Raw genomic sequence first — 26,763 nt, forward strand, 5'->3', positions numbered from 1 at the left:
CCAGTGACCCTCTACAGCAGCTTCAACTTTTATGCTTAAAATATTCTCCATCTGCAATGCACCAAATCTAATAAAATAAACACCTCCTCCAAAAATACACCAAACCAAATTAACCAAACCAACAGACTAAAATCCATAGTAAAATAAAATGTACTTAACTTGTGCTTTCATAAATCCTCACTTTAAGTACCACTCTTTTAAAATCTTAATTTCTGCTCTGATTTAAAATCTAAAATTACCAATTTTTAAAAACAAAAGTTTTTCACTTTCTTTTTATTTTCTTTTTATATCTATATATACTTTAAGGCCAAAAATTTACATAGAAGAAAAAAAAAGGGGGGGGAATTCCTGGAACTGGTTTAATGATGAAATTTTCTTAAAAGTTCAAGTTCCCGAGTAAGGGAAAGGGTCTTAGTTGCCTTCACAATCAAAGTAAATGATGTGTTTTGGAGATATAAAAATGAAAAGAAAGAACTGTAAAAAAATAACAAGTGGTTTTGAATACTTGTTTCCTGCAGCAGCAAGAATGTTAATTTTACATGTTTCTGCACTGAGGAGAAACAAACGGTTAATGATTTGTGCATGTGTGAGAAATAAAGATTAATGATGTAACTGGTTGCATTCTGTCGACATAGCAATTTTTTATTCTAAAACAGTCATTATGCTTATTAATTTTGAATGAAATTATAAATTTTAAGGTATGTAATTTATCAGAGTATGCAATTTTTTTATCAATTTATTAAAACATTCATAAACATGCTGAAAAATTAACATTTTACAAACTCTTTCTGGAGACCACAGTTCAGCAGTTGCTGCTACAAACACATTATCACGACGGACTTGATGCCTGAAAGTGAACTCTACTAGATAGGACTCTAGGTGATGGTAAACAGTACATTTGTGCCTTTTGTTCAGTCATTTTACTGATCCTCACAAGCATTCCTACTTGAATGAATTCTAGTAGCAGAATTCACAAACTCATATTTATGATTCATTGTAGTGATGGAAACTCGTTTCTTCAATAAACTGCAGCAAATGCTGTCTAAAATCCATTGCTGTAACAGTTATTCTTTTGTTTTATGAATACAGACTCCTCAATTTCCATGATTTTATCATTTCTTCCTGTTTTTCTTGTCTGAATATTCTGTGAGAAATTAGGAACTGACTTTCCTCATGCAACTATTTCAGATGATGACTGTTGTTTTGCCCATGCTTAATAGTTTGTCACACACGAGACTGAAATAAGTTTCTCCCTCCAACAGTAAAAAAAACCACAATGCCATAAGAAAGGATATTTGTGATCTGCTAAACCAATTATCAGCAAGACGTTTCTTCTTTTTAACGCTGCTCACAAAGCATCCCCAAATGATTTCTTTTTACACATATAATCGCATATTATGTCTATTTTCAAAACAGTTGATAGTAGATTGAAAATAATAAGCATTATAGATATTTTCAATGAAAAACAACTGTAATTTAAAAGCAGAAATTTTCACTACTTGAAGAAACATGAACTATGAGCATGCATGAAAAACTGAAGTTAGGAAAAACACATATGTGTAGATTGGTACCAATTGAAAGATGCTATACTGTCTGTCTACGAGAAGAACAGCTCCTGCCAAAGTGTCTGGTGGTCACTATAGCAACAGGGGTAGTATATTTCAAATAGGGGCAAACCAAGGGTTGCTTTATTTGTTATTTTGCTTTTGGCGATTGTTTGCTGAGGGGAAAAGAGTTTATCATTTGTCTTCAAGACACCCCTTTCACCACCCAATGATTTTATTTTGAAGAATGATGGAATTTTGTTGCCAAACCTAATTTATAGGAAACTTAAAAAAAAAAAAAAAAAAAAAAAAAGCAAAATATTAAATAAGCATTTCCTAGGCTTGAAGCTTACTTTTTAAATAAAACTATAAATTTTAGGGTAAAATTCCGTTTGCTGAATATTTTTAGAAAATTAATGCTGATCATCAAACATTTAAATATCTTTAATTAATATATATTGTTATATACATGTTAAAATACTCAGATGCAATGTAAACTTAACTCACATGATATAATGCAAAAATTTAATCCTCAAGCTAAGAAGGAATGAGGAAAGGGATTCTTTACAATGGACAAGATGCCTTCATATGCATAAGTCTCATCTATTGAAGGCGTTGCTAAGCTGCAAAGCTGTCTTTATTATACTCTGCCATTCCATTGAAAGGTAATCCATGATTCTTTTATCTGTTGCATTTTTATTATTGTTTGGTTATTATATACAATAGGTGATTCAGAATTTTTAAACCATATTTTCACAGATATTTAACATCATTTGGTATTTATGTATTAGTGGAACCACCTTACAGAAGTCACCAAAATTTGGCAATCATGCAAGTGACAGCTCTTAATTTTAATAAGCAATGTCGCTGTTTTCACATTCCAAGATACAGTTGATTTTACTTACACACTATGATAATTTTTTTCTGAAATTCAGCTTTAAAATTTATGATTACAGCTCCACAAATTGCAGTTTTTTAAATGCACTTAGTCATAAAATCACTAAATGGAAAAATAGTTATGAATTTATTCTCAAAGTGAAGAACAAAAAATTTTTACTAAATCCTCTTCTTCCTATACTTGATACAGATGTTCATTCTGCTTTGGCATGTTTCTTACATACATCAAAGCATTTTAGATCTTCCACTTTAGCAATATCCAGGGCACACATATGTTCCTTCTTCTTTAATATTGTATTGCTTTCATTGAGTTGCAAACTTCTGAAACAACCTGATTTTCAGTGGACCCATCTCGAGTTTTTAGATATATGTTTTCATTTGAAATGATAGTTATAACCCCTATATGCTGTAGATAGAAGTTAAAAAAAAAAAAAAAAAATCAATTTCAGCCATTTACATGAAAAAAATCAGGCTTTTCCTTGACAGATATGCTTAAAACTGACAATAATCCTAAATAATACATGCTTTATTTAGTCCAGGTCTTTTCTTTGAACACCAGTGTCCCCCTCCCCCAATTTCTTCCTATAAACTATAATCAAAGTTTAAAAACAGAATGCCTAAGAAGGTATGATTCTTGATCTTCTTATCCAAAACACCTCCAGAAGATAATTTGAGAAAATCCCAAATTAGATGACTTTTGTTCCCCTTTCCTGAACGGTACAGGTCAGTTCGATGCGAACGTTTCTACACCAACAGTTCGACGCATGGTCAATTCGACACAAGGTCGTTTCGACGCGGGGTCAGTTCGACGCCATATTTTTTTTGCTTTTGTTTGATGCCATACTTTTCATGTTTTTATTTATTTTTAGAATAAGTTTGCATCATCATTCAAATAAATTTGGTGTCATCATCATTTGGTGTTTCATACCCCACATTATGGGAATTCATAGATGGTCTCAGGCGTGTTCAAAAATCAATTGATCAATGTTATGAACAATTTGTACGTGGAGATGAATCGCCGCACAAGCAGAATAGGTATCTGCGAGCTGATATGAGAATAAAAGTAATAGTTGAAGATTTTGAAAATCGAGAAATAATTTAATACCTGAAAGGTATGGCGCATAATTTTGCAATGGATTAGTATAATAACAGTTCTGTGATGTAATCTTATTTATCTCTAATCTTATTGATGTGTAATCTTATTTATCTGTAATTATATTTGTCTGCAATATAATATAACTACTTTGTAACCATATGTTTATTTACCATTTGTTTATTTTGCCTTTTTGATGCTGTTTTATGAAATAAATAAATAAAAAAAAACCTCCCTCATGTCCCGGGGCCTTGACATTGGCGAGGGGGCTTCTCACTAATCTGGGACACAAACAAAAGTCTAGAAGACTTTCACACATAAACACACATATATTTATTTCAAATATGCATGCAAACAATGGCTAATTTAATAAATAAAAATCAGTCATATTACTTATTTATATTACTTCATATTGATTCTAAAAATAAATAAAAATACTAAAAAAAAATATGGCGTCGAACTGTCCCTGTGTCGAAACGTACGGTGTCGAAACGACCTGTTTTGTTCCTGAAAGCCTAATTTGGGAAAGCTTGAAATGGGACATAACAGGAGATATAACCACAGAGATTTCGAAGGAAGAAGAGAACTTTCATTTATGTTCTGGAAAAAGACATCTTACTTTTTGTTAAAAAAAAAAAGGAGAAAAGAAAGAAAAAAAAAGTAAAATAAAATTTTCAGGCCACATTCCAAAAATTGGGAAGTAAGAAAATATATTAAGAGCAAAGGGCAAGGAATGTCAACTATTTTTGGCACTCAAATGCTCTGCATGGAAACATGTATACTGCATTTTAAAATAGACATCTTTTACCCCACATATGTGGCACTCATTTTAAATTAATTCTCATCTGATGTGTTCTCCTTTTTTAGTCATAAACAATATATATGGGATCTATTCTTTAATCCACAAGCGAATGGTAATTTCAGTAGATCAAAGACCAGAACCTATATGTATCATTTACTGCTAAATATTTAAAAGAGATTTTAATCACATTCTTTAACAGCCACTAATCTTACAGTGACTTGCCATATATTGACCAAGCAAAAGATTATATTTTCACAACTTTCAGATATTATATAACAAAATATACTGTCACTATATTTTATTTAAAAGACTAGTTTTAATAAATGCAAGTACATAGACTTGTAAAAGTATTTTACAATATGCATTTAAATGCATATTGTAAAACTTGACAAGTGCATTTTGAACAGCCATGAAAAAATACTTACTGAACAGAAAATGGGTTACTTAAGAAATTGACTGCCTTTAACTTGTCCCATTTTTTATCTTTAATTAGATCAATTAATGTTTGCCGATTAACTTTCAAAACTTCATGTGCTACTCCATTCTTAATGCTAGAAATAAAAAAAATAATTAAAATTATTCAATGGAAATTGCATTAAATTGCCTTAGAATTTGACTAAATTCTGATAAAATTTTCTCTGAACTGTAACAGATAAATTCCTATGTTTGAATAATAGTACTGTGATAGTAAAATATTTTTTCGACAAAAACAAACTTGTACTGGATATGCACTTTTAGAATATTTTCAAAGAATAAGACAAGATTTAAACACAGTACCTTATTTGACGGCATATAAGACGCACTTTTTTTCCTAAATTTGGTCTCAAGCTACCTGCGTCTTATACGTGAAGAACACAGGTTAACTTTCAATACTGAATGCTATTTTTAGCTTGGATAAAGGTCTAGGATACACATAACTTTTTCTACATCTGCCAAAATTATTTTGCGCATATGTGAAATATCTGTTGCCAAGAAGCGCCATAGCTTGAAGCTTATGTTGAGGTTCGAAGGTCACGTTACGTCTATAGAGCCTTTTCTTCTTTACATACACTTTCTTTGACTCAGCCGACACACGTGTCGGTATCGGTGCTACTCTGTATAAACGTGTAGGTATTGGTGCTTAAAACTATTTGTTTTAAAAAAATACCCTGGAAAATATGACTACAGGAAACAAGAGATTAAGCTACACAATTCAGTATAAACTAGGAGTGTTAAACTACGCCAAAGTGCATGGAAACAAAGCAGCAGCAAGGCATTTCGGTCCACCACCTACCGAAAAAATGATACGTACTTGCCGACTGCTGGGAGATCAACTGAAGACTACTAAAAAACTTCCAACGGGTGTAATTGTTCATGTTCATCCAAAACGCTGGATGGATGAAGTTGGAATAAAACTGTGGTTACAGAACGTATGGGCAAGGCGACCTGGTGGACTCTTAAGAAAACCCTCTCTTTTGGTTTTGGATCAGTTTAGTGCCCATAGAACTGAAACCATAAAGAATAAAGCGAGAGAATTAAAAACCCAGATAGCTGTCATTCCTGGTGGACTGACTAGCCAATTGCAGCCTTTAGATGTATCGATGAATAAGCCATTTAAGGAAAAAGTGTGAGAACGATGGAACAAGTGGATAGGAGAGACACATCACACCCTCACACCTTCAGGTAGAATGAAGTGGCCCTATATTTCACAAGTGTGCGAGTGGGTAAAAAGATCTTAAGATCTTAGGAGGACGTAAAGGCTGAAGTAATTGTTAAGTCCTTTAAGAAGTGCGGAATCAGTAATGCTCTTGAGGGAACAGAAGATGACGCATTATTCGAAGAAGGAGATACTAGTGATGACGATATTCTCGTTTTCAATGATGATGATAATGAAACGGATTTTTTATGGTTTTGAAAGTGATTAAAGTCTAATTTCATGATAAGCAACATTTTCCTTGAACCTGTGTTTTTTGTTGTTTCTGCTTTATTTTGTATTATGTTTGATTGCCATTCATTCATTTATTCATTATTGAAATTTACATATCATGTTCAAAATAGCTTGCCATTTGTTAATTTTCCTTAATAAAAATATGTTTGGTAATTGCATTCAATGATTGTTTATTTGGCTTTTGCGAAACGTGAGAACTAAAAGAAACCACATTTTAAGTTATTGTGGTACCGCGCTGTTGCGCGGACTATTGAAACTTTTTTCCTTGTGTGTGGCCTTCTAAATAAGGATGCGTCTTATATGCCGTCAAATATGGTAATTCTCTTATATACATTTTATAGAACACCGTCTCTCTAGCTTAGAGTAAAACATTAAGAATAACTTGGAAAATGCATTTATATGCATTTATTTTTAAACAAAAATATGCATTTGCTGTTCTCAGTTTAATAAAGTAGTTAGCCCATTTCAATACAATAGTTTTAAACATCTGAATTTTAGAATACGAAAATTCTTTAACCATGTTATTGAAACTAATATAAATATTATAACTATTTATAAAACAAGAAATAATTATATTATATTTTAAGAGACATGAAGAAGAAAAATAAAAAGTTAAAAACATATATCATAAAAAGGTAATAGCTTCTCAAAAAAAGCCAATATGAAGAAACATAATCATGAAAGGTTCAAAAAAGCCTAGCACTTTTATATTGTTCTTTTCAGCAAAAATATTCCTATATAAAGATCTCAATTTATTTATATTAATAGGCTACAAAAGTTATTACATTTATTTATGTATATATATTATATTACTATTACATTTATATATATATACATATTACTATAAAAGTTATTACAAAGTAAATAAATTTTTAATACATAAAATACACTCTTTTGCAAAAAAAATCAAAGCACCAAGAAGGATTTTTGCAATTATGATAAAAATTAGTATGCAAAAACATCTTGATTGAATATGCAAATGATAAAAGTTTCAAGACAAATGAACAGGAACTGTGATCATAACACGCATTTCTAGTACGCAATTCGCAAAATATAAAACCAGTAACAGAGGCGGAAAATTTATCTTTTTTTGTTGCTGCTATTTAACTCTGTAAAGAAGCAACTAAAGATGCCATTATGACGATATCGAAGACCTTACAGACAGCTAAATGCTAAAAGCGTGTTCGCATTGTAGGGTTGCGTATAGCTGGGTAGTCATACCGAGCAATAGGCCACCACCTGCAGCGTACAGACACTGCTGCGCAAAGATGTTGGCAGCAATGGTTGCTACAAAGAAACTGCTGATGAAATAAAAGCTCTGGAAGGAAAAGGAGCACAAATGCAAGGCCAAATAGGATGATGTTCCTCAGACTCAAACCACTCCAATGGTATCATTGCCGATTATTCAATGCACTACAGCCATGTCTATATGTCCTGTGGTACCGTCCACCATCTCGCGGTGCTTGTCTGAGGCAGGGTTACGCTCACAGAGGTCTTTAATACGTTTGCCTTTGACCCCACAACATCGGCGGAGTCGTCTGGAGTGGTGTCGCAGTGGATCATCATGACTGGCATCGTATGGTGTTCAATGATGAATCCTGCTTCACTCTTGAAGCAGATGACCACCGTGTTCATGCCTGGAGAGGACGGGGCCAGCGGTCCCAATCAGCCTTTGTAAAACAAAGACATATAGCCATAACCCCTGGTGTGATGGTGTGAGGTGCTATTTCATATGACAGCAGGTCATCTTTAGTTGACCTCTGTACATCTTTCATAGCTCAACAAAATGTTGATACCATCCTGCGGCTGGTTGCATTACCCTTCATGGTATGTCATCCTGGGGCCATTTTCCCAAGATAATGCCAGTTCACATACCACTCACATATCTCTGGACTGTCTCCGTGCGGTTGATACTCCTTCTTGGCCAACAAGGTCACCAGACCTTTCACCAATCGAGCATGTCTGGGACATAGTAGGCCACCAGATTCGGGCACCACAAAATATTGCAGATCTGGAGCGACAACTGATGAATGCCTGGCAGAATGTGTCACAGGATGACATTAGAAACCTCTACCACTCCTTTCCTTGACGAATTTAAGCATGCATTGCCGCCATGGGTGGTTCAACCAACTACTAATTTGAACACTTAATAGGTGATTGTGAGCTGTGAACAGGTACTATGACCTTGATTTTTTAATCATTTTATTATCTGTGTATGAGCTAATATACATATTCAATTTCATCAAAAACAACCACTTCCTTCATGGTGCTTCGATTTTTTTTCAAAAGATTGTATATAGATACAATTTCCAGGTTTTAAAAATCCAATAATTTAAAAAATCCAATACTTACTAAAATACTTTTGGAAAATCAGTTACTAAGAAGCGCACATGCAAACCTGCAAAGTTTAGATAAAATATAATGAGAAAAATATAATTTAAAAGAAAGGCATACTATATGTTACTGAAAAATAATTTTTCCACTTTTCAGTTTACAAAGGAGGAAAAGAATTTCTTATTTAATAAGATAGTTTCATATGCAGAGTGTTCAAGACATTCTAGAATTTTGCTGGATCATGAAATGCAACAAAAGAATATTTCATCCTTCTGAAGCAATTAATATAAGGACTGTTGCTAATTGTCATTCAGCTGATTTTTGTGAGGTTCTGAAAAGCAATAACCAGTAATGAAAACATCAAAGACCATTCCACACTTAAATTCTAGACAAAAAAGGTTTAACATATATTCCCCTTTCTTTGTCATGGTCAAAAGACAGGCTGTTCTATTTTGGCTAGAGAAAGTATCATTTGAAGACCATCCAAAGGAAGCAGTGGGTCATAAGCACTAAAGAAACGAATATGAAAAGCCAGAGTATATTATAAAGAGCTAGAATGTGATATGGAAATAGGCAAAAATATTGGGTTAGTAGAAAAAAATTGTATGAGAAAGTAGATATGCTATGGGTATATGCTACATGGGCCTCTAAAAATATTAGAGAAAAACTAAAAAGGATAATATAATGTAAAAACACAGATCTGACTACAAGATCAGAACATAAAAGTAAACTGGCCGGATTTTGGTCACCATTCATTTCACCATGAAGAGAGTCATTGATCACTCAAGATTTGCTTCACAGCACTAAGATAACAGATGTTTGTCAGGCTAACTTGTTGACAAATTCCAACAAGCCATACAAAAAAAAAAAAAAAAAAAAAAAAACACGTGCCATACTCAACAGCAAAAATGTTGCTTTTTGTGAGATAATGCACCCATACATAAGGCTTCAGACACATCTATGTAAGTATATGGATGAAATTAGCAATGCAGATTCGAGATGTGTATTATGTAATTAAATGTGAGGATGAAAGTAGATTAACAGACAAATTGGTCCAAATAAATAGAGCATTATCCCATAGAATTATTGAACAGAAAAAAAAATTACATGACATACACAAAAGGTTGTAAGTGTGAAACATTTCATCTGCTGTTTTACAGTCCCTTCAAGCAGTGTTATATTCAGTTCATTTTATTACGTTTGAAATTTCATATAGTCAGCAAATTGACAAAAGACACATAATACCAGCAAACAGTTATTATAAGCATAATAAAATTTTAATGCAAATTAAGATCAAGAAAAATGTTTTCAAATGCATATTTTATAACATGACTTGAAAGGCCATCTACCGAAACAACAACCAAAAAAAAAAAAAAAAAAAGTTCAGATTTTATACCTAGAGTTCAATTTAACATTTTCTCTTGTTAATTTATGTTTGTGAAAGACAGTGCTTGTTTATTACAAATTTCTTGGTCTTGTAAAATAATATGCATAATAAATAAAGTGCCTTATAATTTGATCATTCTCTAAATATTATCACACATATAAATTAGAAAGTAAAAGCTCTCCTAGCAAAATCTATTGGTTTCAAATTAAAATTTAATAGAATATGGAGAAAATTATATTAACAGAAAAAAGACAGAAATAAAGTAATTTTTATGTAAAAAAAGGAAAAAGAAAGAGAACAAAAACAAAACAAAAAAAGAAAAAATATATATGCTCACTGAGTATTAAATTTTGATTCGTAATGCTTCTAAGTGATTTAATTTATTTTTGTAACATGAAATGTTCCCAAATTCTTCATTTAAAAAAATTAATATTTCTGAACTAATGTGCTTATAATCACAATAAAATATAACTCTGCAGAAATATTTATGTTCTGTGAATATCAGACGTGAATAAAACCTTTCATCTGCATTAATTAAGATATTGCTTGGTTTACTTTTAGTGATAACTGTAAGCTTAATTTTTTTTTAAATTGGGGGGGGGGAGAGAAAGATAATTTTAGTTTTTGAGGCCTTTTTCTTTTCTTTAAATACACAAGATGCTAAGAAGGTGAATGAAACACTTAAACATTTTCTGGCAATTCTGGTAACAGAGTCCAATATTCTAAATATTCTAATACCTGAACTTCCCGGCCACTAGCAAATTCCCCCCCCTTACAAGGTTTAGGAATGGAGAATACTCAAGAAAAAAGTGACTGCTATTAAAAAAGATTTTCCTTCCCCCTAATTGAGATTCCTGTATATCACTTATAAACACCTAGTGACAAGATAATTGCACCCTGACCAATGATAATACATTGACTGATGTTGTACTAATATTATGATGATACTTTTGACCCTTGAGAGGTTGTGAGTGATTTAGCAATTTTCTATTTAATCTAAACAATAAGTAAATTCCCAAGACAAACTTATTTGGGATGTTATCCATACTCATTTTCTTTTGTTGGCATTGGTTCAAAATTAGATTCCAAGGAACTTATGTTCAGTTCCTATAGCAAATTATACTCTTAACTTTCTGATTTGAAGCAGTTTATTATTAATTTTGTTCTATTTCTTACTATTTATCTTATCAAAATTACAGTTTTAATAAATGAAAATAGAAATGCAGATATAAAGTAAATAAACAATACAGCAGAAAACCATCCAAGATTTCTAGAAATATTTTATTATAAAATCTGATATGTGGGACATTGCAAAATCATGATAGGATGTATCAAGAAGCTATTTTTTAAATGACAGGCATAATTTATAGTCATCTACCAACAGCTACCAATAAATTTCAGGGTGAAAGCTACAAATCTGAAGGTTTCTGGATATCATGAGCAAAAAGTAAAATTTCCTGATCAATGGAATATGAGCAGAAATGCTAAATGATGATGATACAACTGATGTCTTACATTGTGATGACAATCCCTCAATCATCAATCAATTAACAGAACAGCAAATATCTGTAATATTGTTTTTAATCAGAATATATTGCCATTTTGATAATTTTTATTTTACCAGAATCAAAATGTGATTTCAGTGAATTCGAAAAAAATCCCTTTTTTATGCAAAATTACTCTTCCATGAATTCACTGATTAAGAATATTTTAAATTTTATAATTTCTCATATTATCTTACTAGATTTGAACTGATGATATTAAATCCGGATTCACCAGAATTATGATGATCCCAGACCTCAGAATTTGTATTGTAGTATTCTTTCTTTCAAATAATTAATGATTAAATTCATTTATTTAGCTTACTAAAGAAATTTATTTTATTCTTTCTTATTGACATTAAATATTTTTACTGGCTTAAAACATAATGTTCATCATCTGTTAGGAATTGACAGTTCCGATGCTGCCACATTTAAAAAAGTAAATAATTTCATTTTTGGTATACATTTTTGATTTTCGTATTTAGGATGACGTTTAAACTCTAGGGTGGTTACGTTCAACTATATACAAAATAAAATATGCAACAGAGAAAAAGATGCAGATAAATCAGTACACAACTAATTACTAATAACTGTATAATGAACATTTTAAAATTAGAATTAAAAACAAATTTCAAATAAAATAAGAACAAAAATGATTCAGGATTAAATATAGGAAATGCATTTAAAAAAATACATGAGAAAAGATAGTGATGATGAATATAAGGATGCAAAATGTGAAAAAAAAATTCCAAAATGAGATATCTATGAGTAAGGTCGAAGCTCATGACCTTTCACACTGCAATTCAGCACACTGATAAGTCAGCCAGCCGTGATAGAATTCTACAACAAAAATAATAAAGTAAGTAGAAGTCATTGTAGAGTAGAAGTCATTCATATGAAATATTGAACAGTATGTGGCATTTGGTTTGAGGTTGGTAAATATATTCGAAAATTTTGTAGCTGTAATTTGCAGGATATCTTTCACTGTCGATTACTTTATTATACAAGCTGTTGTTTTGTTGAATAATAGGAATGAACACAGATTTACAGTGCCAACAAAGCCTAAATTTATCCCTTCAGAAAAAAAGTTCCTTTAATTGTGTTATGAGCATACTTGTAGGATTTTAAATTTTACATAAGTATTCAGCAAAGTGAATTTCAGCCTATCTCACATACTCCTTATTAACCAGAAATGGCTCTAAAATACTTTAAAATAAATAAATAAAAAAAAATTAAGAAAAAAAAAAAAAAATCTGAAAGGTTTCAGATTTTAAATTACATCCAAAAGGACATTTTTTTAACATTTTGTGTGTTACCTTTATTTATTAAATATCATGTTCTTCGCACTTAAACCATAAAATTCAGTTCAATTCAGTTTGCAAAATAATTTTAAAAAGAGCATATCTTTATAATTTCTGATACACAGTTTCATGTGCTACCACAATAATGCTTTTTCTGTACATCATTGCCATTGCTCGCTTTGAAATGCTGAGTTTGTTAATCAAAAATTTGTAAAATTTTACAAAATATGAAATTGATAATAAAACAAATTCCAAATTTGGGCTTCCAGATGCCCATATTCACAGGAGGATTATATTATTCAAAATTTGATGGCTCTAGGTACCGTTGTTTAGGCACAATATGACGAACAGACATACATTTATGCAGATTCTTCATTATTTAATTTCTTTAAATATAATACAGGGTGATAATACTTGGTGACAACAATTTGAAAAGTGAAACAATGCTTGTAGTGAATCAATGCAAAATGCCAAAACGAAATTAATAGTCCTTCGGGCAAATTGCCCCAATGGACTAATAAATAAAAACTAGCAATATTTGCATGGTTCACATTACACTGGCAATGATCATATGAAAGATACTATTTAGGAATAAAAGTATTAAATTAAGTTCACTGATATTACACAGAAAACTAAAATACTTTGGACATTTATATCACAAATGTCTGTTAGGCTTAAAATTTACCGAATGCCTCTTGTAAATAAATTCTTCAATTTATGTTTCAATGCTTTAACTCCGTTTGCAATTTTATACCAAAATGAACAATCCATAATTAACAATATTCATTTTTTTAGGTATACTGCAATTACAATTTATGAAAGGATTTGAAATGCACTCACCATAAGTTTTAAGAATTAAAATTCATTTTCTATTTTTTATAATTTTTTAATTTGTGTAAAAAAATTTCTATAACTAACTATGAATACTTTTCATTCATTTACCTAATCTATTTCAAATTGTTTTGGATACAGTAAAAAGATATGAAACATAAAATTTAATTGACTGTAACAATATTTTAGTGTCCAAATTTATCTTTAGGTACCCAAAAATAATGTGAAAAAAATGTGAAAGGCAAACCTAGTTAGCATTATCCAATCATAAATGATTAGATGCTTTCTGATCCACAAATCAAGGCAATACATCTTCTCACAGTGAATCAAGCACTCTGTGCAAAGTTAATATCGGAGTGAATTTCTGTAATCCTATGTAAGGACTCAAAATGCTCAAAAATAATGCACTATACAAACAAATTTAGAACTCTGGAACTGTTAAGGAGACTTGGACAAGATTGTTAATGAATAAGATTGTTAATGAATAACAGCTTCTCAAGATCAATATGTGGCATAACTACCTGTTACAACACAAAGTCCACTACTTGGCAACTACACTTTCAGAACCTGCAGCCACCATTTGAACTGTTATATCACAGCATACTTTATGCAGAAGGCTTAATGAAAAAGCCTTTATGCTAGGAAGCCAAGGTTACATGTTTCACAATCTTCATAACAAAAGAGAGATTAATTTAACTGGTTCAAAAAACATCTGAATTTGAATGAACACCCATGGTCCCATATTCTCTTTGCTGATGAGCGGAAGTTTAGTTTAACATCTGATTCCAAACATGTTTATACCTAGAGGGAATCAGTAATACCAAATCTTCCTTCGAACCTCATGGAATGTGACTGCTTTGGTGTTGCAGGTGTGATGATATGGGGAGGAACAATGATCGATGAACATATACCCCTGTACATTTTTTACAGCAGAGCTATGTTAATTTAGAAGGACAAACAACGAAAATCAGCATTATATTTGCAAATTTTCACAGGACTAATTTCGATAAAAGTGCAAATGAACCAGACAAGATAAGAATGGCTGAGCAGGGGTTAATCTACTCGTGCCATCTATTGATGAAACAAGAAAACTAAAACATTTTTTTTAAAGGCTGAAGGTAAAGATGGGTTGGAATTAGGGTCATTAACTAGAACAGAAAGTGTTTTTTAGTGTGAAATGCCTCTAGAAAGTCTAACTCACCAATGGAAGATTTTTAATAATTTTGGCTGCAGAAAAATAGAAAGTGTGATTTTCAGACCAACAATGCTGTGCAACAGTTTTTCCTTTTTCCTAATTTATGCCTCATGTTCTTTAATGCAAAATTTTAAGGCTCTCTTAGTTTGGCAAATGCAAATTAAACCATATTGGTAAGGAAGCCTGTAAATACCCCAGGAATTCATATCTGGAATGGGGTCCTTAAGTACGGGACTCGGAATTTTATTCCTATGAGAATAAATGACCTGAAAGTTAAATTTCTGTACAATATGTGGAATTTTATAGCTAATTGATGGAAAGAAAGGAATGACAACAGAATTCCTATAATCACCTAAAACAAGATTGTACCTTTTGATGTGTTAAGATGAGAATTTTTTAACTGCTTGGTTAATAATGTTCGGTGAAAAGCCCCTATCAATAGCTACTGCTTTTAAATAATTTAGTTCTTAATCAAGAGCCAGCTTGAAGTGCATGGAAAACAAAGGAATAAAATGAAGCTAACTTTTGTTTAGTTGAATAACATGATTTGAAGTGTGGTGGAAAGCAAACCAATGAAGGGTCTATGGTAAGCAGTGGTACTGAAGTTGGATGTGTTGCATGTGACTAAAATGTTGAGGAAAGGAAGAGAAATGCATGTCTGCACATCCAGTTAGCAAATAGAAAATGTATTGTTTGTATCTTGATGAGTGCATAGCTGATTTTTTAAGTTTCCTGTTTCTAAAAGATCTAAATGGCCATTCCCACTGGGGTTTATCTGACCTAAGGGACACAGCCGACATAGCTGACCAATCACCAAAACCAATTTTTCTCCATAGGGCAGCAAGTTGAAAAATCTGAACTGCAGGCATAGCGGAACTAGTTGACACATGGAACTGATTCTGTTAGCTCAGATAAACCCCAGTGGGAACAGCCCTTAACAGCTCTACAATGGTGCTCAAACTAAATGAGAGTGGGTGTAATCCATCACACAGGATTTTGGTGAACTATGTTTCATCCTCTCCCCAGATGACCTTTAAAGACGGCTGAATGTAAGGAATTAATGTATTCTCTCATGTTGTAACTGGTTGCATGTCCAGCAGGCAAATGAAAAATCTGTGGTTTGAATTCTGAAGAGTGCATTGCAGATTTTTCAATCTCTGGCTTAAAAAAACTCTGTTCTCTTTAAAAATTATGTCATTGTATTCGAACTTGTGTTTAAAAAAAATTAAAACTTTCTGTTTTTTATCGAGTTTATCTGGCAGACACCATCTGCTATACAATGCATTTTTCTCTTTCTTTTTGTATTTTCTGTTGACAGTTTTGCTTTACACTGATGGTTTGTGATAGTAACTTTTTACTGTTCTACAAAAAATAAATTTAACTCTGGTTTTCTAGACAGGACTCAGTTATGCAGGAGTTGATTACATAGTTTCAGGATATTTATAGCACAAGACACATGAAAATACGCAAAGGAAAGTATACATCATTATAATTTAACAGTCCATTCAATTTGTGCTTTAGTAAAGGATTTTAATAGCAAATACAGAATGCTGAAGCCCATACAGTAGATACGCTAATGAAGTATCATTACGCTGTTTCACATGTTTCCCTTTAATAATAGTTTGTAATACTTTAAAGAATGCCAATTTTGAATGAGTATGTGTGTATTTCAATACATTCATTATTGAAATAACATACTTTCATTTACTGTACATTTATTATACTAGCATATATATCTTATTAACCATCACATTTACAGAAATTTTACAGAATGTCAAAAGATTAAACAATTTAACTTCAGATATTCAATGGGTTGCAGAAATCTAAAAATTTTTTAAGAGACTTTCTTTTAGTTATATTTACCAGGTGTTTCTGATGAATATGCTCGTGCAACATTGATATTCTGTTCTTTACATTTCACAGCAAACACATTCCAGTCTTCTTCTAAGCGTGAACTCTCTTTCGTATCTTTATCAAAACTAAAGAAAAATTAAGAAAATGAAGGAAATCCTTATTCAAACATTAATGAAAATTATGTATATAATTCTATTTTACTGATTTCTCAATAATTAATTGTATATGAAATAAAATAAACGTGTTTAAAAGAATATTTTGTCACATTGTATTAAGGAGGCACTGTCACATATATCATTTTTTCTAAAAAATCATTAAATACTTATCATTAAATTAATCATTAAATTAAATTTTTCAGTACTATTCCGTTTTGAGGACCGTAAAAAAAATTGCAGCAAAAATGTATCTAGCAAACGCATCCATTTAACAGCGTGTCAAATCTAGCATACACGCCGATTTCAAATTTCGTGAGATTAGATAGTTTTATACAGTCAAAAGTCTTTAATCCGGACTCATCGGGACTTCGGCGATTCCGGATTATAGATCATCAGTTTAAATCTGGTAAGATGGCACGCAGAAATTATAAAATTAAAAATATGAAACCATAATTTATGAAATAAAGAGCAATTATGATCTAAAGGGTATCAAAATTTACAAAAAAAAAAAAAAAAAAAAAAAAAAAAAAAAGCTTAATATTTATTTGTTTACTTTAAACATTTCTTTCAATGCGCGCATGCATAAAGCATACATTACGCATAGTCGAAATTAGAAAATTGCAACCAGAAAACTATTTGATGTGTATTTGTGATATTTATAATGATGAGGAATTTGATTTAAATTATATCAAAGAAGGAGTACATCGAGATGAAATACTACATTTAGTAAGGAATTACAAGCCGAATAAAATAAAAACATCTGCCCTGAAGATAAGGATAGTGCTGACAGATCAACTTGCAGTTCAGTGCGCGTCCCGCAGAGCAGAGTGAAATTGAAATTGATAAACAGATTTCGGAGTGGTTAGAGAAACACAGGATATGCCCTTTATCCATTTTTTGCAGCAATTCCACTTTTTGTTTGATGGACATCGAAACATGCTTTCGCTTTATAGATCCTTTGGCAGCTCCAGAATCGGAAATTCTTTTTCACATAAATGAAAGTTCAAACTTACTTTTATAAAATTGCTCAACAGTCTGCAAAAAATAATAAGCCAGAGCCAATTAGAAGATTAAGGAACAACGCAATCTGCAACATTAACTGAAATAGATAATTAGATAATTTTAGCTTAGCTTATACCGTCCATTATACATTAAATGCGCATGCGTAAACGTAATATGTGCACACGTAAACGCAGATGCACATACATAAAGGTATTATGCACATGCGTAAATGCATAATGCATTTACGCATGCACAGAAAGTTTATAGCTTTGAGGTCCGGATTATGGACGTCCGGACTTTTGATTGTATTCCTTAAGATGCCATTGAAATACTAGTTAAATTTTTAAATCCTTTTTTGATAATGCTGTGGATTTAACAACTTGGGAATTGCCCAGTGACAAAAGTCTGCAATAGAATTTTTTCAAAGAAAAGGCATGATTTATTATAGAAAATTATATTTGAACAACCAACGAGATAAAACAATGCTTTAGCGATAACTTGGTAGCCACTCAGTTATGTTTAGCCTTTTTTTATATAAATTATAATAATGATCTGAAATAGATATTTATTCTTATGCTTCCATTCAGTTATGTTTTTGCTTTTTATATAAATTATAATAATAAAAAAGTATTACAAGAAATTAACCTTTTATCTAAATTAAAACAATAATCTTAGATAGTTATTCTATTATACTCCTTTCTTGCATTAGGGTTGCCGCAATTATTTTTGGCAGCACTGGCATCAACAATAGTTTGGCAATTTTTTACAGTCCTCAAAACGGAACAGTACCAATTTTTTTAACATCAATATTTAGGTACACTGTGCAAAAAACAAGGGGGAGCAGTTTCATATCTCCCATTCTGGTGGGCCAATTGACAAAATTCAGCTTGCATTTTTCGTGTCTCGAAAGTGCGATTTAGGATATTTATTAGATTTATATATAACACTGTTCTAATACAGGTAATTTGACACAAAATCATGCTTTTTCTGAAATGACATGCCAATTTTTTTAAATATTTTGGTTCAATGACTCAAATTATGGCAAACTGCCAAGTTTTGTAAAAATCGCATGAGTAGTTTTAAAAAAAATTGTCTCTCAAAATTTTAGCTTCTCAATGTTAATCCAATTTGATATATATTTATTAATATCTCTTTTTTATTAAACTTATTTGATTCCTCCTTTCATACTTCAAAATTTACGTTCATTCCAAATAAAATTCTCCTATTTTTTATGATTTATTTTTAAAATTCATATTTTTAAATAACTTTTATAATTTTTCAAAAATTTTGAATTAAAACCTAGAAAAGTTTTCTCATCATCTTAAAGTAGGTATAATCCTAAGCATATCTGCAAAAAAGAGTTTTTTATTGCAAATTTCCTCTAAGATATGCGTGAATTTACATTTTGGCATGTTTTGAAATTTGAAGTATTTAATACAAGCGAAAATAACAAAAATGTTTCGGAAAATAGGTTGCTTTAAATTAAGAAGTCTGCCAAGTGAATTATTCTTGGTGCAATCTGAAAAAAAATTTGCCAAGATAAATTTTAAAATTTCTCCATATATTTCTCATCAAAAATGACAAAATTTAATATCTTGGCATAGTTTGAGTCATAGAATTGAGATATGGAAAAAATTTGGTATGTTATTTCAGAAAACGTCTAATTTTGTGACAAAATACCTATGTTAGAACAAAACTATATATAAATCTAATATATATCATAACTCGCACTTTCGAGAGATGGAAAACTCAAGTTAAATTTCGATGATTGGTCCAGTAGAACGGGAGATATAAAACTGTCCCATGTTTTTCGTGCAAGGTGTACCTACATATATGCATACATACACACATTTTTTTTAATCCGGTCCCGATAACAGACAAATACCCATAAAACAATACTGATTAGATTATTCACAGCTAAATCACAATCTTCAATTTAAATGAATTAGGATCCTAAGACCTCATTTTCATTTATTTCTTTTAAAATTTTTGAATCATTAATAATGTTTATGCAGATTTGGATTATTATTATAGTAGTTTTCCATCCTATAAGAAGATTAATATATTCTTTACAAAGTGGCAAGATTACGACCTTTAAACCGCTGATGAAATATGTAATGAGGCAAGATTTTCAAAAATTCAATTTACATATCTCGGCAAAACAAATAGAAATATTTTTGCTTACAATCCTACCAACCACTGTCCCTTCTGAATTTGATCCCATTTTTCATCACTCAATTCAACAATAAGTTCTTTAGCTTTTTCAGGTGTATTATCTCCATAGCTTCCAACGATGATGATCAGAAAACAAAGAACTGAGTAAAATTTGTATAACATGGCACTGAATTAAGGAAAGACGCAAATTAAGCGCCTTTATCAACTTGCTTACTAAACTCTTGTCATGAGAAGTAAACACAACGAGTTCAAACATTTATCTTTCGTGCACGTTTATTTAAGTCTTTCTACCCGCTTAACGAAAAATCAAGCTATAGAGCTAGAACAGCGATTTTCAAGGCCGATGCTACTCGGACCAGAAGTGCGATTAGTCTCTTAAGTCTATTCGCACCAACATTAGGGCCCGCCAGCGGTCGAACGGTAAAGTCGCTGAACACTGGTAGTTCGGTCCGAATCCCGCGGACGGGCTGGCTGCATTGGCGTTTTTGTGGTTTTCCCCATGTGTAACATGTATACGAGCCAGTTTCCCTTATAAAGTCCTCCACGAAGGCATCCCTCCCCTTAGGCAGATAGCCCTCAAGACTTTGTCATAATCTCACACACAAACGCGCCAACTTTAACAACGCATTCGCACTGAGTTGTCGGATCCGTCATTTGAACTGAATCGAAAAGAAGGAATCCTAAGTACGCGAACTGCTAAAGTCTGTTTGTAGTGAACTTTTTTTTTTTTTTTTTTTTTTTTTTTTTTTTTTTAAGGTGGGTTACTATGTTGGTGTAGTTTATCCTTTTTTAAGCGTGGTGACTTTCAAAAGATTGGAAAGGGAAATGTGTTCCTTTTCTTATACATGTAGAAAGAAGAGAACACATTTCCTTTATATATATTAAAAAGAGTAGACATTTTTTAATGTTCGCGTAAACTATTACAACCGAAGGATTCGAAAACAACTATGGATTTAACATGAAAAAACAAAACACTTTAATTGCAGATATTTACAAAATTAGAAGCAGTTATACTTACAAAACGACAGAGCTTATTTTTAAAACATAAAACTTAAACAGAGTTGTAGCTGCTATTACTTAAACAATCTCCCACTTTGCAAATTGTAGGATACCTATAAATTGCAACAAAAGTTATAAATCAAGTCTATTGGGAATTTTAACACATCGACCAGCTCCTAGTAACAAACTCTGGGACTTTGGATGATAAATCATCATCTTCACTGGAATCTGAATCATTAGCTGCAGGGGGTAGAGACATTTTCTTAGAGACACTTTTATCCCTTCGAGCATCTTGGGCAATGACTGGTAACTTTTCCGAACCGTTGACTTCTAACGTATAAATCTGGAATGATCTCAACTTCTCTCCATCAGCTGTTCTCACTCTGTCAACTTATGAGTGCCCATCTGCTCCAGAAAAGACTTCAACGACAATTCCTAAAGGCCAGTTGATACGCTTGCCATCAGTTTCTAGGAGAACCACCTCTCCAACTCTTAAAGATTCTCCCCCGCTCTTACCTTTATGAATCAACACTGCTAAATACTCATTCCAAAATCTCATTCTTAGGTCCTGCTTTAATTTTGGCACAAAACGCAATCTTATATTTAGGCTTTTACTGTCGATTTCGTCTAAATCAGTTGTTTCACTGCTAGGAATACTTTGTAAGAAACAAGCGGGAGTTAATGGCTTCAGACCTTCCGAAATGTTTTCAATATATGTAAGTGGCCTAGAGTTTATTGTAGCTGCGCAGTCACATAGAATAGTTTCCAACTCTTCATAGTCAAGACTTTTCCTGTCCCAAATTCTTCTTAACATCTTTTTCAAGATTCCAACCATGCGCTCCCACCAGGTGGCTGCTGGAGGGTTAAAATTCCATTTGATTTTCTTGATAGTGGAAAACAATGTGATCTTCTCCCAATCTAAATTTCTTAGAGCATTGCTTGAACCAATGAAGTTTGTACCGTTGTCAGTGTAGATTATATTTACTCTACCTACTCGAACAAAGAAGCTTCTTAAAGCCATAATGAAAACTTCTGTAATACAATTGTTCACATAAAAGATTCTTTGAGTCGACAAGCTGTTTGCTTCCTTTTATCCGAAGCGTTCTCTAGATGGTAAGCTATAGTTGCTTCAGATAAAAATAGACTAGGAGAAGCACCAAATAGCACTCTACAGTGTCGGAGAGTGATTATTTCTTTTCGTCTCGATAACTCCTTCCACCGCAGAAATTTAAAATAATCCTTATCCTCTGGATTCAAACTGATTTGTAGAAATACTTTTTTAATATCTGATGTTACGCCAATTGCATTTTTCTGAAACTGCATTATCAATTTGGGTACCAAATTTGGCGCTTTTTCTAAACAGTTATTCAAGGAATTTCCTTTGGAATCTTTCGTCGATGCACCAAAAACCGGACTACGTTTTGCTGTTGTTACACCAGTTTTTATCACAGGATGATGTAGTAAATAATGTCCCTTTTTTTCGTCATTATCTACAATATGAATAATTCCATCCTGGACCCACTCATTAAACACATCATCGTATTCTCTTAAATGACCAGATCCAATGAGATTTCTGGTAATTGACATTAACCGCTCAGTGGCTGATTCTTTATTCGTTTCTAATTCTGGACGTCCACTTTTCCATGACAAGCATACTTCATATCTTTTATCTTCGTTTCTTATAATAGTTTTACGGGAAAAAATCCACCGTTTCTTCATCGTTACCTGCCTTTACTTCTACAGGACATCTTATACCGATAACATCTAGGCTCCATAATTCCGTCAAATCTAAGTTATTAGCATATACAATACTCTCCAAATATTTTGAGTGGTTTCTTTGTTTACCTTGAAGTGTCCATCCAAGTTTTGTTTTAAAAGCTACCAAATTATTATCAATGGGCTAATTTCTCCCAGTCAATAATGCGCCAAGATAATCTACTCCTATTAATAAAGCTATTTCAGGCACATATTCTCTATCACTTAAATGCATATTTTCCTTTTTAAAAATTGGATACATATGGGGATCCTCTACTCGGGGAATTGCACCACATATCTTCTTTTCGTCCAAAACTGAAATAGTGTATTGAAATTTAAACGCAAGCTTTGTAATGTAATATTGTAGACATTATGGGACTCTTGTTTAGTTTCACTGCCCCCAAAAAGTCCATGACTCATCATTTCTTGATCTACAAGTTTCAATCCTAGTTTCTTCGCAATATCTTTTCGTATGAAAGATCTCTGAGCACCAGTATCAAATAATCCGCGAACGATTCTGGACTTGTCATCATTGATGATTTTCACCAATACAGTTAACAATAACGTTGGAACGTTGGAGAATTTTTTGGTGATAAAAGAACTTGTGCATTCGATTCAGATTGTTTGTCTTGTTTTGATTGATTTCTATTTGGACACATAATGCTATGGTCTTTTTTCTTGCATATAATACACTTTAAATAAGCTTTACAGATCTTAGAATTGGTCCTGGTTTCAAACAGACGAAACAAGCTCCCCTTTTCTTCACTGTTTCCCTTTTCGCCTCCAATGACATCTCGGCAGCCTTAAAATATTCTGAGGTATTATGAAACGACTTATTACAAAATAAACATTGGTTGACATTTTTCTCAGCTCTTTGCTTTTCATTAGATACAATACAAGCTGCAGTGAGAATTTTTTCTTTCATTTTAAATTTTTCAAATTCATCATTTGCAAACCCTGATCGAGCAAGTTGTAACCGCTCTTCACTTTCGACTTGCAAACGAAGAAATTCTAATAAATTTCCTAAACATGTTCATCTTAAGACACAATAACACGCCGAATAAATACTAATTCAGAAGTCAAACAACAAAAATCATTTGCGGTTTTGCAGCTGAAGATGATGGTTCGGTAAAACCATCGAAACTAGTCCTGTGAAAATTTTGTAAACATAACGCTGATTTTTGTTGTTTGACTTCTGAATTAGTATGTTCATCTTGTCTTTATTTTCTACACGGTTATGCGTGCGTTCCCGCTCCTTGATGAGAACTTCTGGCAGAGCTGATTCTACTAAGGGATACAGCATTGCTTCATATTTTTCAGACGTTACTCCTAAAGTCTTTAAAGCTCGCAGCTGAGTCTCCAGTTTATCATAAAGAACCCGCAAAGTAAAATTTTCGCCGTTTTTCGCTTGCGTTAAAACTAAATTTAAAAGTTCACGAACATAAATTTGAACTAATAGTTCATCTTTATCAAAACAAGATTTCAGTTGTTCAATAGCATTATAATAGTTTTCGTTAAATCGCGGAAAACTTGCAACTAAATCTCTGGCCAATGAACCTTCTTCAGTTGCTTGTAAAAAATACTGAAATTTGTCATCTGCATCAATGCTATCATCATCATGAATTTTTTAAAATTGTCCCCAGAATCCTAGCCAGTTTTTAATATTACCATCAAAACGTTTCAATTCTACCTTAGGAAGACAGAAATTTCGCTTTGTTTCTACCGTGTATCCTTAAGTGGGTAATTATTTCACAAAGCACACTCTTTTCAACTACATGCTACTTTTATTATATTGTTACGAATTTGGTATTTAAAAAGCTAATGTTAGTTTAATTATAAATTAAATGGTTTTATTTCTCGCGCAGTGCAGCGCGTGACGAATATTAAAAGAAAGCTAAGCCGGAAAATTGAAAATACAAAAGCGCGTGCATTAAATAAATAAATATCTCTTTTTGATTTCGAGAAAGTACTGGAAAATTCTAGCGCGTGATTTTAAAATCTTATAAAAGGAGGAAAACATCTCAGTTTGTAGTAGTTGCTTAGTTTGTTGTTGTTTAGAAAACTGCTGTTGTTGATTATAGCGAATTCGCGGATTAGCGTTCTTTAGCTGTTATGAATTACGTTCTATTGTACATTTGAGTAGTTAAAAGATAACTACTGTGAGATATTGTAATATTGCATGATAATTTGAGAAAATTTAAGCATTTTTGTTGTGATAATAATAAATTTTTGTTCATTTTTCATCGGATTTGTGCATTCATTTCATAACGAACCCGTACGTACGCAACAATATATACAAAATATATCATCACTCGCATACACACTTATATCTACAGCTACTTCATAACTACAGCTACTCGCATCCCAATCCTTCTCTTATTACTGCGCCCGCTTCGATGCCTGAAGCTGTGCCAGCTTTAAGTCCGATTATAATGTACCCCATCGGTAGTTTTCGATATACTACATCCCTCCCCCTTTATCATAACTGCAGTCTATCTGGGGGACGTCGAATTCTACTGGACCGACGCAAAGGTTGTGACACAGCAGGTTTCTTTGCTAACTTGGTTGTGTCAGCAACATGTCCGGTGGATGGAACATCTATTACAACCTTGGGCTAGGAGGACGACACAGAGTCACATGCCTGGTGGCTATTATCTTTGGATGGTTCTGGAACACCACTCTTATCAGGCTCTTTGGAAATCACGAGAGCTGATTTCCCCTCATCTGTTACGGTTGGACGTATCAGTGGTCGTATGAAAGTATGAACGGTATCGGTATCGGAGGACGTATGAACCCCTCATCTGCTACGGTTCCTCCATCACGCATTTGATCGATATGTCTTCGCCATAGCTGACCATCTACATTTATGGTGTAATGAAGATGCCCATCCTTGGATTGGACGGTTGCAAATCTCCATCGTTTATCACCTTGGCGATAATTTCTTACTGCCACTCTATCTCTTACTCTAAATCCTCGGTCTGCAAACTCGTAGGTTCCTTTTCGAACTCTGTCTTCCACCCTCCTTTTGAGATCTGGTCTCAATAAATCTATTCTTGTTCAAATTTCCTTCTTCAGCATTAGCATTGCAGGGGGTCTGTGGAGTTGTTAAACTCGGAGTTTTCTTATATTGCATCAAAAAAGTACTGAGTTTTTGTTTCAAAGTTCCTGGATAATTTTGCATTGTTCTTAAAGATTGTTTTACTGCAAACACATACCGTTCAGTCTGCCCATTACTAGATGGTTTAAATGGTGCTGTAATTTTGTGTTTGATTCCGTTACTCTGCAGAAATATCGTAAATTCATGTAAAGTGAATTGTAGCCCGTTATCACTTACTAACAATATTGGTAATCCGAATCGTGCAAAAAAGTCCCGTAAACATTGTTTTGAAAGTCGAGCTTGATTTTATTGGATACGTTTCTAACCATTTTGATTGAGCATCGACGATTATCAAAAAGATATGCTAAAAAATACGTCTTGTATAATCGATGTGAATACGTTCCATTGGAGCGCTCGGGTACTCCCAATGATGAACTTTTACCTTAGGAATATATATTTTATGTTTTGCACAATCAGAACAGTTTCTGGAAGTATTTTCGATATCTTTATCTATACCATTCCAAAATACGTAAGATCTAGCAATTGCTTTCATCTTTACAGTCCCAAAGTGTCCGTGGGGCAACTCTTTCAAAACATTCTCACGGTATCGTTTTGGAATACAAACGCGTTGACCATACATTATACAGCCATCTTGGAGACTGTACTTCATCTCCCTTCCGTTCCTTCAATTCACCGCCGCTTCTTTGAAGTATTCGTAGCAGAGGACTGAGTTCTGCATCAGTTTCAGTTGCTTTAGCCAAATCTCTGGCCGTGATTGGAAGAGTTTCAATCTGCTGTAATTAAAAATAGTTACATCATCCTGAAGACAGTTGCTTTGAGTTTGTCGGCAATCGTGATAGAAAGTCAGCATTAC

General features: G+C 32.6%; 1 protein-coding gene across 2 annotated transcripts in view; it reads right to left on the bottom strand.

Moving 5' to 3' along the window:
* The window catches only part of LOC118191666 (thioredoxin-related transmembrane protein 1-like), a 49,940-nt gene extending 29,620 nt beyond the window's left edge, over positions 1-20,320 (bottom strand). Inside the window, exons 1-4 of one of the 2 annotated variants that reach the window (XM_035362500.2) lie at positions 20,049-20,320; positions 16,716-16,831; positions 8,616-8,661; positions 4,762-4,887 (exon numbers count right to left, since the gene is read on the bottom strand). In XM_035362500.2, the coding sequence (XP_035218391.1) occupies positions 4,762-4,887; positions 8,616-8,661; positions 16,716-16,831; positions 20,049-20,200 (440 nt within the window). In that variant the 5' untranslated portion in view covers positions 20,201-20,320. The remainder of the gene's footprint in view (positions 1-4,761; positions 4,888-8,615; positions 8,662-16,715; positions 16,832-20,048) is intronic. The other variant, XM_035362499.2, reaches the window with a different exon arrangement.
* Positions 20,321-26,763: the final 6,443 nt, after the last annotated feature.

Source organism: Stegodyphus dumicola, chromosome 5 (genome assembly GCF_044657685.1).
Source record: "Stegodyphus dumicola isolate Sdum_Otavi_A_Nest chromosome 5, ASM4465768v1".
Classification (NCBI taxonomy): domain Eukaryota; kingdom Metazoa; phylum Arthropoda; class Arachnida; order Araneae; family Eresidae; genus Stegodyphus; species Stegodyphus dumicola.